The sequence below is a fragment of the Heterocephalus glaber genome, unplaced genomic scaffold (genome assembly GCF_053883595.1).
Source record: "Heterocephalus glaber isolate CG9 unplaced genomic scaffold, H.glaber_assembly_v1.0 deba00001587, whole genome shotgun sequence".
NCBI lineage: Eukaryota > Metazoa > Chordata > Mammalia > Rodentia > Bathyergidae > Heterocephalus > Heterocephalus glaber.
This window is the reverse complement of record NW_028258365.1, coordinates 671,416-691,034: the sequence shown is the minus strand read 5'-3', so window position 1 is coordinate 691,034 and position 19,619 is coordinate 671,416. Positions and strand designations below refer to the sequence as shown.

The following is a 19,619-nucleotide window of genomic DNA, read 5'->3' as shown; positions in this document are numbered from 1 at the left end:
TTTATATTACACCCTTTTTATAGACAAGGATACTTAGGAAGCTAATGTTTAAGAAGTGATAAACCCAGGACTTAGAACATCATTTGACCCTAAAATAAAAAGTGAATAGGTAAAATATATACAAACACACCAGTGATTTCATGTCAAAACTCTGGCTCCTTTGAAATCAGTTTGGAACATGATTAACTTTTACCAAAGGTTCTGAGAGTACCTTTGAAAATCTTCATTTATCATTGCACACAGATATCTTCAAAGGATTATACATCTTGATTCTTCAAATGTTCCTAAATTTAATTTCTGGAAAAGCCAAGAATCATTTATTTGGAGCCAATGGTGCTATGATAAAACTGTCCTATCAATCTGAATTGAAATTATGGTAATGCCTGCAAAATTCAAATGGCTTCTAAAGAAAATGTTGGATAATGTAAGCGTCACTAAAAACATACACAGTCCCCAAGGATATTTCTTACTTTTTTAAAGAATACATTTTATATTAAAAATGTCTTGCCTACTGTAGTTCATACATAGTTCCTCCTCCTCTATAGGGGTTTCCTTATATCTTCCAGGGACACTAGCTTTAACTTCTGCCTTTCTGAACCCTAATTTGCTGTACCTTTCATAAGCGTATATTTAGCCTGTTCCTTGTAATTTTGACCTGCTTTAGCCCAGTCTCCTTAGAGAGTACTTTATTAGCTGTGTAGTCCCCGAGAACAAGTGTGTAAAAGTGACAAGGTGGTGAGGAGAAGAAAGAACATTTCATACTGGGTTCCTGAGCAGAGTTTTGCGACAAGCTGACTTCTTGGCTCCACCTGGCATCTTCAGAGAGAGCACTGGAAGCCACTGTGAAAGGAGAGGACGACAAATTTATCCACATGCTCCTGTCCCCAGCTCTTCAGAGGTCACTGCCACGAGGCCTTCATATCCTGCACTCCTCTATCACACAATAGTGGCCCCAAAGCGAGTTCAGCTGCATCTCATGCCTCAGTGGCAGCTGAAAGGCCCTGGAATGTGTGTTGAGAAATGCCATCAGTTTGCAACTGCAAGTGACAAGAGATAATGGCAGTGACTTCTGCAGTAGACACTCAAGTTTGTAGTGGCAGCAACAGTACTCTGTCCCATGATGTGAGCAGCAGCACAAGCACTGTGTGCTACTAGGATGGGGCAAGCTCACTATCTGGCTGACCTTGGGAGCCAAACCTGGGCCCTGCCTCTGCTGCTTGTGAGGGTAAAGCGCTTGTGCGGGTAAAGCGACTTGGGAGCACACACAACAGCAAACATGATCTCCTGTTGACACTGTGCTGCTCCTTATTTTCTCCAATGCAATTCAAGCTTTCAGGACTGAAATAATACTTTATCTTCAACTGCCCTAGTATTCTAGTAGTTTGACAGTAAGTATGGGACAAATGCTAGCTGAATTTTCACCTTGATTTAAGGTTAAAATGCTATTTGGAGTCTCCTGGTCAGCAAATTGCAGTTAGCATATCATTTTCCCTCTGCATAAGAGCTCTTTATCAAAAATGTCTTCGTCGGGCTGGGGATTTAGCTCAGTGGTTCCGCCGCCTGCCTCACAAGCGCAAGGACCCAAGTTCCATCCCCGGTACCAAAAGACAAACAAACAAAAAAATGTCTTTGCCTATATATACATTGTTTTAACTCTGATTCTTCATTATGTATGCTTCAGTACATCTGATTCATCATTGCACTAGGTCTGATTCTACAAAATATTACAGCTTATTATGTTAAGTTTTATGCTTTGAATTGTTCCTATTAAGCAAGTAAGTAATTGGTGTCATTCTGGAAGCACAGGTGTGCATGCTTCACGGTCTATTCACTTTCTGAAGTGGACTGATACATTCTGCATGAGCAGAGGTAATAAGTGACTTATAAAAGGTCACCCTCATATACCTCATTGTAATATTCCAGCAAAGAGTTTGCCAAATCATGATCAAAATGCACAGGAAGAAAATATATTTACAGTGTGTTAAGTGTCAGAAATTAGATCCTATATATGGATATTGACAGTTATTTGTCATCATTGGGCCATGTTGAGCCAAACTGGCCAATCAAGTCATCCTGTTACAAGACAATGCTCATTCAGGGTCACTCTCTGCCACCCGAAGCTCCCTGATGGTTCTCACCTCTGCTGGTCTCACTGGCTTAACTGGTGGCATGTCCCGACCCTCAGACCCTCATTCCCAAGGGGTGTCAGCTCTACACCCTTTATAAGAGGTCATTGGCCATATCTGTCCATGTCCATTTACAGTCTCAAAAGGACAAAGAAGCACCTAGGAAGCCCAAGTGAATTTTCTGGATCCCCCTTGAATTCCTTCTGATCTCCATCATGTAAAATCAGCCAGACCTCCTTCAGGTAAAGAGTCACTCCACTATAGCAAGACAGTGAATTCTCAACTTGTCTTTTGGTTGCTGGACATAAAGAACCACAAATATCAGAGTGGCAGGCAAAGCTTATAATTCAATGAGATACTCATGGGGTCCCAGGAAGAAAGGTGCTGGAAATGAGGACATAGAATTGGAGTCATCCAGAGCTCAAAGCCCTAGGGAAGTAAGCAACATGTGCCCCCAGGAAATCATGGGGGTGATGGCAGTCCCTGCCTCATTCCTTAGATCCCATGCATATTAGTTTCCTAGGAGTGCTGTTAAAACTTACCACAAAGTGGGTGGCTTAAAATAACAGATTTATTTTCTCACAGTCTGGGAAGTGGCAAGTCTGAAATTAAGGGTGCTTATAGTTTGTTTCTTCTGGAGGCTCTAAGGGATAATCTGTATTTCTCTCCCAGATATTGCTGGCAATCCTTGGCATTTCTTGGGTTGGAGCAGTATCATTTCAACCTCTTACTCAAATAGGTCACATTCTGAGGTCACACTCTGAGGTTCCAAGTAACAAGAATTTGGGGGTATTATATAACCTATCACACACGCACTATGCCTGTCGCACTGATTCTTCCATTGTAGCTTGCCACAAACTCCACAACACACCTTAACCCATCGCTCACATTTCCAATATAACAGCATGTACTGTACGGATGAAGAAGCGGGTTGCTTCCACTGCAACCTAGACCTGCTCAGTCCTTTCCTGCTGTGGGCACCACTCAGAGCAGGCAGCCTTCTCCATCAGTCAGTACACAGGCCAGAGGACTATCTGCAGGGATGAAATATGCTGCCTGGATGTACAACTCACCGACTCACCAGGCTTTGTGCTTCCTTCTTCAGGTTAAGAGGTGTATGTAGTCATCTGCTTCTCACTCTGGAGGTGAGGCAGCAGCTGGAATCCTAAAATGTATGAGTTTGGCATGAAGTTCCTAAGGTTTATCCCTTGAAAATTCACAAGGTTTATCTCTTCCCTCTGGAACACGTCTCACCAAGGGTTTTAGCTTGTTGTTTATCCAGCCTCATCAACATATCGTTATGTAAAAGATCTGAATTCTTGAGTAGGATAGTTAACAAAGCCCTAGAACATATATTCCTCATACTTTTATCATGTGTATCTGTCTGAATAAAGATACTATACCCAGCATAGCTGTTGCAACCAAGGTTATTGCTTAGTTGAGCTTGCAATTGTCTCTAGTCCTCTTTCAGGATCCATTCAGTGTCTGCATGAGCTGGAATGGTGAATTCATGTAGACCTTCTGAGACCATCCATCACCTCTACGCCCTTCAGATTTCTTAAAAGGGGCATCAAGTTCTCCCATCATTGTGCTCAGTGAGATTGTGTCACTCTTGACTGAAGTGAGGAGACAGGAGGGCAATGCTGTAGTTTGGGTCTTGAATGCTCCCTCCACTGGCCCATGTTTAAAGACATGGTCCCCAGGGTGGTGCTACTGGGAGGAGGTGGAACCTTTAAGAGGTATGGGCTAGTGGGAGGTCTTTATACCATCGAAGCTATGCCCTCAAAGAGGATCATGGGACCCTAGGCCCCTTCTCATCTCCTTTTGCTTCCTGGTCATCAGGGTAGCAGTTTTGCTCCACCACTCTCTCCTGCCATGATGTATTTCCTCACCACAGGCCCAAACTGACAAGCCAATCAATCATGGACTGAACCACCAGAGCAAAATGAACATTTTCTCTTGTAAGCTGATTACCTCAGGTATTTTGTTATAGTAATAGAAAAATGACTTAATATGAGTACTCAGTTTCCAAGGCTCCACTCGGCTTTCCACATACTCAGTGAAACCATCCTTAAGAACATTGGCCAGAACTCGAAACTTCTCCCTCACTCTAACAGGGAAACAACAAGGGCGCTCAGTTTCTAGCCATCAACGTCAGTTCAGACTCTTTGCCCAGCTGTCCTTGAAATTCCTTATATTCCTCCTTTGCCAAGGATAGAATTATTAAATGGCTGCAGACCCACTTGCGAAAGCCGTGACTCACTACCTTGTACAGGTGCCGTGGTGTTCCTCCTGGGACCCTAAGGCAGGGGTTCCCAGTGTGAGAACTGTCTCAGGTTCCAAAACTGAGTAAGGGATGACAACTTTGATTGGAGTGATCGCCCTTGGCCTTCATGTCATCCACCCTTGATTTTGTCTCATGACAAACAATAGTATCCTCTTTCACCGTCTATTTATTATGCTTCTAAGTGTTCTGTGTTGTATTAACCAGCAGGCTCAGTCCCCTTGACTACCATTGCCACTTTGATAATCAGTACATTGTAACCCTCTGACTTTTGGCAAATTACACTCTGCCACTTGACTATTATTTTTCAGTTTTATCACACACTGCCATCAGCAAGCTAAGCTCTGTAATAGTCTTCCCCTAGTAGCAGAACTGACCCATAGAAATCTATCTTAAATTTTTAGTGATGCTTGTGCCTTGTCATCAGAGTATCTTCAAGGCCTTGTTAAATGTAGCAGAACTGGTCTCCTGAGAGCTGTCCTCAACTGTTCAGTGACACTTGTGCCATGTCATCAGTGCAAGTCTCTATGGCCTTGTTAGGCGGTTTCCACCGGGCATTTTCACGGAACAATCATCTGACAGATCTTCCAGATGAACAGCCTATCTGTTCCAGCACACCCACTTCCCTCAATATTTTGTTCTTTCCTCCATCATCTGTCATAGTAATCTTTGCTCACAATGGGTCATTAACTTTTTCTATGCTTCTAAAAGCCATCTCCCAGGATCCTAGCTAGGGTGTTAAACCTTGTAACTTAGCATAGCTCTTATCCTGCAACCCAAAGACCCAACATTAGCAAACTCTGCTCTAATTCTCTATTCTGATGCTCTAGATCAGGGGTGTCAAACCTATAGCATGCATGTTATTGTGTTTTTCTCTTAAGACAAAAGATGTTAATATATTCAGTATTCAGGTTTAATTGCAGTGTTGGCATTTTGCAATAAACAAGTGGGTTTTGGGTTGCAGTTTGGCACTCAGTCTCTTAAAGGTTCGCCATCACTGGTCTAGATGAAGAAATGACTCCAGTCCCAAGCATACTCCTTCAGCTCTTCCCAGGACATGCTAGCTCAGTCGAGTTGTTTCTTTGAGGTATTGTCTGCTGCTTCAGGTCCAGGATCTCACTCAGCTTTGCTTAACCTTAATTATTTTAGGGCTGGAGATTATGTTACCTATAAGGGCCTGGAGAAAAGGCAAGTCCTGAAAGGGGCACATGCTGTCTAGGCAAAGAAGCCTTTGCAGTCATGCAGTTTGGAAATTAGGGAATAAAACACTTCAGCAGCATCCACGTAATATGTCCACCTTTTTGGGTCTTGGGTTTTACCAAACAGTGCCCTGACCTTGGCATAACAGAGCTCTCCTGGTAGGCAACTACCCCTGGAGTTTGTCCACTTGAGATTATTAAGTCTCGGGCTTGGTCCTCAGTTTCTTAGCACTCCAGCTGCAAGACATGAAAAAGCTTCTTCCCAGACAAAGGCCCCGTGGCTTTCACACCTGGTGCTCCATTGCCTGTTACTGCCCTCAGCTGTTCACTGGACTCCGGGACAAGAATGGTGTAGCACAGCCAGCCAGACTTTCGCCCTACATCTATAATGCCAGCCAATCAGATAATGCTTCTCCCCCCACATCATCCCAACTCATTAATGTAAGCTGTAACAACTGGAACTTGTGCTGCCAATGACAGCATCTAGACAGCCAAGCTTTATGTCCGCCATGGTCTCTGCTACCTACTCCCATAATGGAAAAGGAAAAAAAATAAAGCAAACAGTTTATAGGAAAGACTGAAATGCAAAATAAGTTTAAAAAGTGAGAATAAGAAAATACATAAAATATTAAATGTATTTAGTGAAATAGTACTAGATTTATTCACAAAGAAACTAATACTATTCCTGGTACAGTGTCTGAAAAATAGCTACTTGGTCACCTTTGTCAATACATTTAGGCATTAAAAATAGGGACTGTTCAAGAATACATTGTGAAGAGATGAATGAGTCAATTGTTAAAAACATGAATGACTTAACAGCAATATTTAATGAAAATTTAGGGTAAAACAATGTTCAGCTTTCATTCTGTGGAGATTAAAAAAAAATACAGTAATCTACCCATTACGTTTTTCAAAATCAAACAATAAATCTATAAGCAATCCTTTTTAATAAAATCAGTAATTTCAAATAAATATATTACCATTCTATCCCTTTGTTCTATATATATGTATCTAATTGCCAACACCTACTAGATTACTGAAATCAGTGATAATTCAATCCACAACACATTTGTCTGGATCATGAAGTCTTACCTTTGAAATGCATTTTCTTATGCTAAAAGCCTTTAAAAATGCTACGCCCTACTTCTTGGCCCAGTGTGACTAGTCTTTTGCACAGGGCCTAGCTGAGGGTACTTTCAAATACCCACACCCAATCCATCAAGACCCATGTTCCTGCTCCTCTCACAATGGCCACCAATGGCCAGGCAGGCAGCTCACCTAGTCCTCCTGTTCCTCAAAGTGAGCATAGCCACTAGCATAGGTCCTTCCTAAATTCAAATTAGTAAACAAATCTGACGACTCAGCATCCGAATCCTTTCCACCTTCATCTTCCTCCTCTTCATCATCCTCTGCTTCATACTCCTCTTCCTCCTCGTGATAGCTAGCATCACCATACTTGTCAGATGAAAGGTTCTTCCAATAAGCATCGTACCCAGAAGCTCCATCTCCCTCTTCGGCACCAGCCTGCCTGCCAAATTTCAGGGAGCGTGCTACAAAAAGCAGGTACACAGCATTTCATTAATTCTAACTTTGTACATCCTCATTTTCTTCTATAATAAATAAAAGTACATGAACTTCACTGACTACTCACCAATAAACAGGTAGACCACTATTTTCCTAATTTTTGTATGTAATCAATCTATACACACAGATAACAAAGATTATAGTGTCATTTCATTAAATGAAGAAAGAGTTAAAAACTGACTTTTCACTTCTACCTTATTGAAACAAAATTTGGTGCAGAAGAGGCACAAAATCATCACTCATCTCACTGTGGAACTTTATCTTTCATTAAACAAAATACTGTCAGAGTCACTGAAAATTTGCTTTTCTTCTGACATGTTTAGTAAAGAGTCAAACTTCTCTTTAACAAAATGTTAGCTGCATTACTATAATCAGGCTTGTAGTAGTCTTATTCCATTATAAAAAAATCGGTAACCACAAAACTGTTTTCTAGAGTATTAACATATTACATAATAAGCACTGTGTGTCTACTACACACCTTAAGAGTAACTTCAGAATGAATCTGACTTCCAAGTACTGAAATTTACCACCACATGTCTATCACGGATTTATTCAATTACTTAATAACAAAACAGAAAAGTCATTTTTTCTACCTCAACTATCAGTATTTCTGTCATTAACTGGAGTAAGTACCAAATGTCAAAATAAGTGCTGGTGTTTAAGTAAAATTGAAAAATTACACCCACATTACTTTCCAAGGCTATAAAATTCCACCTGCTTAAGAGAAGACATTCAGGGGCCAGGGATTTAGCTCAGTGGCACCCTACAAGTGCAAGATCCTGAGTTCAATCCCCAGTACCAAAAAAAAAACAAAAAACAAAGAGAGAGGAGACATTCAGCTTTTCAAAAAATGAAGAAAAGGGAATTTAAAAAAGAGAATAAAGGTAAACTCTGTCCAAGCACAAAAGCAAATCATTCCTTTGGTATTTTAAAAGCCTTACTTGACATGCTAAGATCCTTTGTCTCCTGAGTCTCGTGTCCACATTTAGGGCAAGGAGGTTGTTTTCCTTTTTCCTGTTTAAACACCTTGCTTCTTGTATGTTCATCACAAAAACAAGCCTACATGGGAGAAGTAAAAATAAAGTAACTAATTTTTGAAATATCATTCAGTATTTCAAGGGAATTTGAAGACACATTCGCTATGGCAGAGGGATTAAGAATTCTGTCAGGACTAGTCATACTCCTCGGAAGTGGTTTCTGCCAGGACTCTTGTGAACCATGACATACCACAAGCCAGACTAACTACACACAGAATGTGATGTGGAGACGCATCCGTCCACTGCTAACATGTGAGTACTCACAAGGTCCCTGATGAAGTAACAGTTAGCAGCCTCACTGTGTACGGGACAGTGCAGAAACAATTACAGGACACTAAGCATTGACAGAGAAGTGCAGACAAGGGGCTAAACAGAACACAGGATTCAAGAAAGGCTTTCTGGGAAACACTGAGTCTTGGCTTAAGACTGAAGGTAAATGTGTGTGCAGAAGGGCAGGCAAAAATAAAAGAGTGCTTCAGCTAAAGGAAACCATACAGACACAGGTAATGCCTAAAGCGTGAAAGCACAAACACTTTCAACACACTGAAAGGTGGTACAACTGGAGAAGAGTTGGGAGAGAAGAGAGACAGGAGAATGTATGACCCAGAGAAATATTTCTGAGGGACATGAACTGGCTGCATCTGTTTAATGATCTGTGATCAAGAGAAATGCTGGAGACAGCCTAAAGAAACAGAACACTATGGGAATTTTCACTCTACTCAAACTCTTCTAAAAAGGTGCACTTTAAAATTAATCAAAATATATTCCCAACACTGGTCAGAATGTTCTCCACAAATGTAATGTGTGAAAAACACTGATCTGGAACTCTGGAGATATGTGCACTAAGTAGCAACTCTACTACAAGCCAACCAGATGACCGAGGAAAGTCACTTACGCTTCTCAACTTCAATTCCAGAAACTCAAAAATTAAATTCAACTATACAATTGTAGGCCCCATTGATTAATTATAGCTGTAAATAAGCCTACAACATGTGGAAGAAATAGGAATTCAATCTTAAAAAATAAGACAAAACATACAAATATACCTTACAACGGAGACACGAATGCTGACCAAGCCGATTGCATGAAACACCTGTGGGAGAAGGATACATCTTAAAATCCTGTCAATTATTCAGTTCTCATTTTCTTCTTTTGTCTTTTATTGGATCAAATATTGTCAATGAAACTACAGCCTTACATTCACAGTTGCCTGTCTTTGGGGTTCAAAAGGTACAAATACACAGAGCACCAAGGCCCCAAATAAAATAATTTAATTTTTATATTATACATTCTGCAAAAGCCTTTAAGAAAGCCTCAAACATGCTATATATTTTCAAATGCTCTTTTAATCCTTGACAATTTTCTATATAAACATTGCAAGAATTATATGTAAATATATATGTGTTGTATGAATACCTCAGATCAACGACTTACTAATTTTAAATTTATAGATAAGTATAGAAATTTTCGCATCATAGCAGAAAAAGAACCAAATTGGAGTGAATCTAGGAATTTCAGTCTTTTTTTCCATCATGGCAGCTATTTAATGAAGGATAAGTGGCAGATACCATACACTAATGTGTTTTGTGGATTCTCTTTTTAATTTACCTTTTGAGAAAAATTATCTATAAAGATGCTACCATTTTTAACTCAATCAATAACACTGATTGTCAATTTTATATGCAAACACAGATGCCTGGCAGCCACAAGACTCAAAGACAGACTCTCCAAGGATAACACCTTGGCACCTATGTTTCTTAAAAGCTCCACAAGTTATTTCTGATGTACTCTCTTATATTAGAATCACTGGAATTAACTAGCAAGAACAAACTAAGGGTGCTATCACTTACTGGAGGGCATTTGGAAATGGAAGGAGCACATGGGTAGGTTTGGTGCATAACAACTTGAAGGGGAAACTGACATGACATGTGGAACTCAGAACCAGGAATGTTACAAGTCCTGCAATGCCTGGTCAAGCTACAAAATGAAAGACTAATACAATCAATATCCCACTGGCATCTCTACTGAAAATTTTAGGACTATATGTTTTCATTTGTTTTCTGGAAACAAAATAGACACAGCTCATAAAATGAGCTGTAAAATTACAGCTCATAAGAGATGGCATAAAAGACCTGATTCCTTCTTCATTAAACATTCATAATATACATAATGTTAGATGTAATGAAAATGTAATATTAAAAAACTTACATTTAAATGTTTCTGCCTCCAAAACTTGGCAGCTGGCTTGATGTTCAAATTGATCATCTTCACAGAGAAAGTTATGGCAAAAAGAACAACTGAATATTCTGCCTCCTAATGGATTGAAACAAACCCACAAATAAAAATATAATAAACTTAACTTTAGAAAACTCATCTCTGAAACTGCTCAAAAGAGCGAGCAAATGATTTCTGAGGTACAAAGTATTTTGTCTTCTGATAAAAGTTAAAATGAAAACTGCTGAAGTATTTGAAATCAAACCATAAAATAATGGATTCCCAGAATCCCCTAGCTCCTTGGATCGTGGCCAAAGAGATCATTCACTCCTATGACAACTTTCCTCCTATCTGCCTAAGTAAACAATGCCAGCATTCACAATTATTGCTGGCGTCAATCCCTTTTCCAACTAAACTGATCATCAAAATAGTACCAGTAATTACAAATGATGGTACCCTTAAAATTATCTTTTAAAAAAGCTTTAAATAATATATAATAATAACATAAATAACATATAATAGTATATTTAAAAGTCAGCCTTCACTTATAGCCAAGCTCACTGCTCGCATCTAATCACTTACCATGGTCCCATACACCTCTTTCACATTCAACACATTCAGCATCAGTAAGAGGGCAGGCACAGGCATGTGTACTGAGACACTTCCTACCATGGCAAACCCAAGCTTCACAGAAGTCACATATTGCACCCTGCAACCAAGGAACAAGAACATTTGATCACTGTCACTTGACCAGATGCAATCACTGTCTAGCTAATGGCCAACTATCTAAATCCTACACATTTAGTAATTTATCAAATCTCAAGGATATCAGGTAGCTTCATTAAAGCTTGTATTGTTTGAGTTAAAATAAAAAGGATTCTCTAAAAAACCACCTTATCAATAGCCATGCACAACACATAAAACTTAGCTATAAATCAAAAGAAAAAGTAAGCAAAGGGGAACTATCCCCTTATTCTATAAATTAAAGAGTTGCAAGTGCTGCCTTCAAAAGAATTCAAATTCAAAGGTGTTTTGGAATCCACAGATTAACCTTCCTTGTCTGTAAAAATTTTTTTAACTAAATTGAATTTTGAAATACTACCATTTCTGATTTAAGAAAATTTCTTATTTATAAAATAATCAAATAGCCTTTGTACAATAACAAAATATTGAATTTCTGCCATCTTTTTGTAATAACTTATGCTTTAAATCATTACATTTCTTTGTGGCAAAAAAAAAAAAAAAGTAAAACATATGGAACTAAACTACAGGGTAGAACTCTCCAATTCTACGTAAACTTAGTAAGACTATATCTTTCAATAATACACTGACACCTACAGAATATTAAGACTGGAAAGAATCTTAAAAGAGTAGAGCTACAGGACCTTTCCTTTATAAATGAGAACATTAAGTCCCAGATCTGAATTATGACTGAGCTGAAATTTAAACCTTGGCCTCTTGAACCTCAGTTCAGTATTAATACTCAAGGCTTCATAAGTAACAAAAAAAAGCAGCAAATAGGAAGAATGATTTTTGATTTTTAAAAGTGGATTATCAGCAAAGCTACCAAATCTTTTAACGATTCTCTTAAATCAGCCAGGTTCTAGCCAGAAAGAGAATTAGGTAATGTAGGACAGTTTAAAGAGACAGTTTACAAAGGCAGGAGAAGGCTTTAGAAAAATATCAAGGGACACATCTACACCTGATTGGACAAGGGAAGAGCAGAAGTGATTACCAGAACCTAGAGAGACAGACTGTGGTGAGAACTACCTGACCAATTGGAAAAGGGTCTGCCTCGAGACAGAGAATTGTATGTTCTGAGAAAGTTAGCATGTAAGACATTTCACTTGACACAAAAACATTACTTTCTTCATGGACTGCAATTTGGATGTGAAACATAAAACCATATAACAAAATATGGTAAAACTATTAATTCGTATTTAATAAAAAGTATGCTTTACTGAAAGAGAATACAATCTACAAACAATGCAACTGTTATTATTTAAAAAACTAAATCTTCTTAGAAAATCCGACATATAATGAAGAGATTATACATAAAGTATAAATTTTTTTTGAAATGCAATGCTTAAAAGGAAAAAAAAGAACCTATTAATCCTACATTTTTTTTAAACTCAGTTGTTAATTTAACCAAAAGCTTAAATGTTGGTTAAGAAAAGCTTAAAGTAAAGTAAATGCTATTTTGTGACAGCTGATTAAGGTACAATTGAGAAATGAATTAATGAGACGAGGGACAAAGCACAGCTATCCAGAAAAAAGAAATTGGTCAGAAGGACCTTTTTACTCATCCTTAGAAGCCTATAGACAAGACATAATTGACAAGAAGCTTACCACCATTGCGAGGCCAGTACTATATACACCAGCATGCTTTATGACACAGTCTGAGGACTTCATCATGCACTTGGTCTTTCCTAGTAAAGACAAAAATGTGCACTATTAGCCCTGCAAAATAGTACAAACAAGTATTCACTCATTCCTCTTGGTCTAGCCTAAGCTACTAAGGAAATACTTTAAAGACAAATGAAATGAAATCAGTATCCTTTATTGTACATAATTAAAAAGAAAAAAATGAATATAACTGAGAACTCATTACCTGAGACAGATTTTTTTTTAAGATTAGAAATATATTAATAAACCTACTAAAATGTATTATATAATAAATTTATATGCTAATTTATGCTTGTACTAATATCAAAAATTGCTGGTTATATTCTATAAGTCAATGATAATTTTAAGTTTAAAATTATATCAATTTACAGATGAATCAAAACATTTTAAAAAGCCATGCTTTAAAATGAACTCTACATTTTATAATTTATAGTAAGAACAGTTTGGCTTCAACTTGTCACTTATTTCTTGCTACAAAATACCACAAATATCAGAAATGATTACACAACTTACCAGTTTAAGTTAAGTTTATTCATTTGTAAAATCTATAAGCATAGGCCCCAGGTAAACATTTTTCTAATAATTCTAAGAGAATTTTGAAATACTGTCCAACTGAGCACAAAAAAAGTACAGTGTTTCAACTGAAAATTACAACCTACTCACAAAAGCTCTGATCTAACAGCAAATTACATAAAACACTGCAAGAAAAATCTGTGTATCATTAATAGAGAAAAAGATGCTTAATTTCCCATTAGCTTGATTTCAAGGAACCAAGTTAGACAACAGGAAATGAAAAGAAAGGGAAAGTGCAAATGCAGCAGTAATTACCCCAACTGCTCCGTGTCTAACACTAAGTATCAGTAAACAGGATATGCACTCCAGTATACAGGACAAAATCCAAGCCCAGAGATGCTGAGTTATGGTAAGACTTGATTCCTGAATCCTCCACAAAATCTAGTTTCTCATCTACAATCATCTGTTCCATGCAAAAATAAGGATGTAAAAGCAGAGAGATCAGTGTTCCATGGAAGCCAGTTTTCTCTCTTCCATTAACTGCAGAATCAAGAAGACATATCATTGAAAGCTAGAATTACACTAGAAACATTCAGAGACGCAGTCCTGAACACTGGTTACCATCTGCAGCACTGTTACACTGAGACACACAGAAATGGGGACACCCCAAATTGTTCCACTTGAAACTATCATCCCCCAAATAAAGGGGATATTTATTCAGATAAAAAGGTGAGGGTAAATCTGGAGTAAAGAAAGCTAATCAGGTTTCTTTATTGAAGATCTCCATAACTTTTAACATATAAATATGTAGTATGAATTTCCCAGATGGGAATGAGACGAAACCTGCAGCACTTCTTACATATATATATATTTTGAAAACTATCTCAGGTAGCAGGTAGAAGGCTATTTGGAGAATACCACTTATTTCTATTTTAAATCATCGTTTCAGGGTAAAAGTTATCTATACTTGGAAAATGGATGCCTGACATACAACTCTACTTCAGTCATTTGGGAATACATCTGAGGAAACTCAAGAATCCTATGGGAATACCACACAGAAAAAGAACTCACCATAAAATCAAAACTAGGTTACGTGTGAAATAAAATGGATCTTAGTGGTCTAACAGACTCAGAAGACAGTATATTCCATATTGCCTAGCAGGTAAAATGAGAAAGAACCAAAATTTATTTTATTTTTTTCTTTTCTAAGGGGCTTTTTTTTTTCCAGTCTTTTTTCTCCTTTGGTACCAGGACTTGAACTCAGGGCCTTCCACTTGCTAGGCAGGCACTGCGCCACTGAGTTGCATCCCTAGACTATACAAGGAACTGAAATTTACAAAAATTTAAAAGATAAGACTAAGGTGGCATAATTCAAAATTCAAAATCACCAAATGTTTTATCTAAATTTTTTTTAATATTTAAAACAACTTGTCAGCGAGCCAGGGATTTAGCTCAGTCGTTCCACTGCCAGCCTTGCAAGCACAAAGACCCAAGTTTGATACCCAGTACAAAAAAAAAAAAAGTCAGCAACCTGGATCTGTATTTTCCCTTATTTTCCAGTATTATATCAAAATAGCAAAACTAAAACTTGATGTTTTCTGATAGGCCAAATAACACGAGTTTATTTTACTAGTGGTAAGACATTATTACATATCTATTACAATAATATTATTGTAAACAATAACAAATCCACAGGTTCAAAGTGATTAACTGCTAAACAAACATCTGATGAAAGAAAAGGCATGTGTTCTAATATACTTACCACACTGTGCACAGATTGGTAACTTCTGTACAGCATTACAAAAATAACAAAATGCTCTATTCTTCTGCCGCCTTGTCATGTAAAACAAAAATTTTAAATAAGGTAAATGTCAAATAAAAGACCAGAGGGACTACTTTATTATATGTAAATAGAAAAAAATAAAATTTACCTCTGACACTTGTCACATTCCTGTAAAAAAGTACAAATATATTATTAATTTTTCTGCTTTCTTGTTTTCCAAGTTAAAATTTAAGTGGGGTTACACCAAACTCTCCATTTCCACTCATGTATAAAAGCTTCTGTTACTTAAACAACAAAGATCTGTGACAAAGGCATACTCTAGCCACACCACACTAGAAAAAGTGGCATCAAAAAAGAGGCTGAGAGTATAGTGGTGGGTTTTTTACCCATTTTTTTCTTAAGAAGTCAAATGTTAGGGCCGGGGATTTAGCTCAGTGGTTCCACTGCCTGCCTCGCAAGCACAAGGTCCGGAGCTTGATCCCCGGTACCCAAAAAAAAAAAAAGTAGTTGCAAAACATATAGTGAATAATTAAATTTTAAAACTGTATTACAGTAAGAGACATACTGCCATTAATCTCCCTCAAAGTATTTTCCTTGCTCTGAACATATTTATCCCAGTGTTCTTGCCACTTTCTGAAGCAGTTCTCCAAGTCCTCTCAAGAGTGTTCTTAGGAAATGTGATAATACCATGAATGCTGCTGCTGATTGCCATCCAACAGAAAGGTGGGTTCAAAAAAAATTACTCTTTTTCATCCACCTTATTGAGCAGATCTGCACCATGAGACTTCTGACTCCTCTTCAAAGTCAAAATGACCATGAAAAATAAACATCTTGAATCAATTCAGGACACTGAAGCAGCCATGACAGCACAACTAAAGACAAAAAAAGGGCTTCCAGAACTCATTCAGAAAGTGTTAAAAATGATGGGATAAGTATGTCCAAAGCACAGAGGAGTATTTTGAGGGGAATTAAGAGCAATGTATCTATTAGTATAATAAATGTAAACATTCACCATATATTTCAATCCTACTTCATAGCTGTATCCTTCCCCTTTCTATCTACTTGCATTAATCCATTATCCATTCAATAAACTATTTTTCCCTACAGTTATTTAAGTTGGATTTCTGTCATTTATAAACAACTGAACTATAAGCCTGTAGAAATGGGGACACCAGATTATTCATCTATAAATCACCATAGTACCTAAAATAGTACCTGGCACAGAGTAGATGTACAATAAATGCTAAATTAAGGCATATACAGCATTTCACATACATCTGAGGAAGCTAAGGAAAAAACTGTGGAAATAGCAAAAGCGTAAAAATATGGAGAAATGAAAGAGTAATGATAACATAACTATCATTTCACCGATCAAAGCAGCCAGAAATTATCCAGATTAATCCATTATGGAAAGGCCTAAAAGGTGATAGTACAGGTAGCCAGGAGATGGCAACAAGTTGGGAACTTGAAAACAGAGAAATAAGTGGATTAAAAATTGCCAAGAAAAAATGATGAAAACTCAAAGACGAACTGAGTTAAAGTACATAAGGGTAGTAACAGTGGCAAATGTCACTTAGTTCCTATTATCCATTCCTGTTCAGCATCTGTTTAACACAAGTAGAGGAGGTAATATGCTAGGTTTTATAAATACTACATAATCAAACAAAAATCACTGCTGCTCAGATTAGAGAAACAAAGAACATGCTTCTAACACAGGTTCCTCATTAAATACTGAAATGTATGTGGGAACACTGTACTCATGGAATTTTTTTTAGGTATATTTCATATAAAATACATAAAGAATCTTAAATAGGAATTGATATTTTTTTAAAAAGCTGTTACCATCGAAGCATTACATGGATGCTTAGCTAAATCTACAGTGCTTCTTGATGCTCTTAGTTGTTTTTCACGTTCCCTGCGGTTCTCAGCCTTCTTCCTGGCACCAGTCTTTTTTTTAGGCATTTTCCGCTCTTTCTAAACAACAACAACAAAAAGAAACGAGATAACTGCCCGGTTTCATTTACTATTTTAACGAACTAAATAAGAAACAAAATAACAAGATAATCTTACTGTCCTTGACTTTTAAAACTGACATTTCAATGGTTTAGCAAGCTGCAAGCCTTTATGAAATATTAAGCACACATTAATCCAAATAAAGCAAAGATCTTTAAAATTAAGGCACAAGTTTGTACTACCATACAATTCTTAAAAATGTAAACATCAAAAGAAATTATCCTAAAATCCAAAGTAGTAAGTAGTATTCTCCCACTAGGGAAAAAAGGTTCTCTGATGCGCCTTGTTTATAAAAAAAAAAAAAAAAGCACATATCATCAAGAAACCACTTAAAAATGCATTTTTCACTCAGTTCAAATTGCTTTTTTGAGGTACATATTCAGAACATTGAGTGAAATTCAAAACACTGAGTGAAACAAGTCTAATGATTCCTAGTTAATACCTAAATAAAGCATCATAACTGAGTCAAATGCCACCGTTAACTACAAAGTCAAACCATTCTCTTAGAAATATATTAAAAATACTACAATTGCCTTGATTCTGAAAGTTGCTCTTCCTACATGCAGGGAGCATACAGTTTTAACAGGGTTCACATGTATGTACAAGAGTATACATATTTTACCATATCTTTAAAAGTGGCTTTCATGACTTCATTGAAAGAACTACAGCCTTTTCTTTTCTAAATTGAAGCTTTCTGAATTGAACTGTCTCATCAAAAACCAAGAGGTAGGCAGGATGGTATAGACTGAAAAATATGGACAGAGCAGTCACAGGAGTTAATTAGTGGTTACTTAAGAAGCGGCCAAGACGCTTGGGCACCTTTCCGGTATGTACAATTAAAAATCAACCAGATGTGCTGCCTGGCCAACGGTGGTCAGATGATGATCACAAGGTGACGCGATGACATTTTCTGCGTCCCCAGGGGTGTCTTTTGAACCTACTAAGAAAAACTGAGCCTCATTTTCCCCCTCCAACTTGCTATGGCCACTTCAGAGCAAATTCCTCTCCCCAGCCTCACATGGGTTCAAGCCCTGCCCGGGCAACGCTCTCACTCTGGAGTGTGCCCGCGTCACCGAGTAATGGAGCTGCACGGGGTCACCGCACGTCAGGCCGACTTCGCGGGACCCGTGGGTGGCGGGGACGTCCCGAGGTGACCGACGGAGCGCCACGCGGCTCCAGGCAGCGGCGCGGGGCACCGTACCTCGCGCGCTCACCCCCTCGGGGCGGCCGGGCTCACTCGGGGTCCAGGAGCTGAGAACCGGGCCGCGCCAGCAGACGAGCCGACACCGGGACCCGGACTCCGGAAAAGGTACCTCCACCCTGGACGACGGACAGCGCCGGTTTCCGACACTGGGAGAAGCCCCGGATGTCCCCCTACGTCAGCAGCGCCTTACGGCACACGTCGACCGGAAGCGGCCTAAGCCCCGCCCCGTCTGTTCGCCCCGCCCATTCCTGAGGTTTGGGAGGGTCCCATTGAGGAGACCTGTGAAAGAGAGGCTGGGATGCCAGGGCAAACGGGGGAGCAGAGGGATGGTAGTGACCCAAGGCCTCTGTAATTTTATTTTTTTAAGACATTGAAAAATCTAAAAGGAAGACCAAAAAAAGAAAAAAAACTTAAAGGAAGAGAAAAAGAATTTGCCCAAACAGTTGGAAACCATTCCATTATCTAAATCTTCCATACTTCACATGCATCCTGGCCTTCCACTGCCTGATGAAGTTTGGAATCACTCTCCGTTTCCTACTTCTTCTGGGTTCCATTCCTTTGTGAATAAATTCTCTCACATTCTCACCCTCTGGTGTGTGCTCTGCCTGTCCACAACTGAAAGTGAACTATCCTCTGCTCACAAGATTGCTTGCGTTAAATTGCACTAAAGGGAGGCTTTCTATTTCCACACCCTTTATACTTGGTGAGGAAGACAGTGTCATTGCTCCCCCGTTATCACACCCAGGCAGTCAGTACTCTTCTGTACGGCCATGCCACTTGCTATCCTTCAGAATTGCTATTTTATATTTACCCCTTATTGGAAAACTCCGACATCACTTCCAACTCTGTCATCACCCATACTGACTTTAACAGGTAAATAAAAGACCAATCCTCCTAAGACTTTGATTTCTTCATCTTCAGCAGCCATTACCTCCACCACACTCTAGGAATCCACTGTCCTGACTACACCTCGGTCCTTGTCACCAAATGGAACTGTTCCTTCCCTAAAATCCAAAATTCAAATGTCTAACTATCCTACTTTCTATTTTGGCAACTCCCTCACACAATCTTCCCTCTTAATGGAGACTTCAAATCTCTTGACCACTGTATATTTTACTGATCAGGTATTTTCTTTCTTCCTGACTTCTTTTTTAGTCACTTTATAAAATATAGTTCATTACTTCATTCCCAATCTGTCATGTTTTCTTTCTAACCAAACCAACTGAAATATTCCCAATTCTGGGAATTCAACGGCT

The 19,619-nt window shown here is 38.4% G+C and overlaps 1 protein-coding gene across 3 annotated transcripts; it reads right to left on the bottom strand.

The window, feature by feature from the left end:
- Window positions 1-6,242: 6,242 nt before the first annotated feature.
- Noazfp (nucleolar atypical zinc finger) lies at window positions 6,243-18,543 on the bottom strand. Of its 3 annotated transcripts, none has more exons than XM_004868893.3 (10): window positions 18,361-18,543; window positions 16,989-17,120; window positions 15,295-15,314; window positions 15,126-15,196; window positions 12,794-12,873; window positions 11,027-11,153; window positions 10,439-10,543; window positions 9,277-9,323; window positions 8,135-8,252; window positions 6,243-7,159 (listed from the first exon to the last, which is right to left on the bottom strand). In XM_004868893.3, exons 2-10 carry the CDS (start codon window positions 17,106-17,108, stop codon window positions 6,888-6,890), a joined length of 960 nt encoding a protein of 319 aa, XP_004868950.1. In that variant the 5' UTR covers window positions 17,109-17,120; window positions 18,361-18,543; the 3' UTR covers window positions 6,243-6,887. The 3 variants fall into 3 exon arrangements, with proteins under 3 accessions (XP_004868950.1, XP_021103367.1, XP_021103366.1); XM_021247708.2 differs by lacking the exon at window positions 18,361-18,543 and adding an exon at window positions 18,178-18,302; XM_021247707.2 differs by lacking the exon at window positions 18,361-18,543 and adding an exon at window positions 17,782-18,139.
- Window positions 18,544-19,619: the final 1,076 nt, after the last annotated feature.

Excerpts from the sequence above, each read along its gene's own strand:
- Noazfp (XM_021247707.2), bottom strand. The coding sequence starts at position 17,805 with ATGAAAGCCACTTTTAAAGATATG. Across the intron at positions 11,154-12,793 it reads GTACTGGCCTCGCAATGGTG|GGTGCAATATGTGACTTCTG; the intron begins GTAAGCTTCTTG and ends CCTTGGTTGCAG. Across the intron at positions 8,253-9,276 it reads ATTCGTGTCTCCGTTGTAAG|GCTTGTTTTTGTGATGAACA; the intron begins GTATATTTGTAT and ends TCTCCCATGTAG.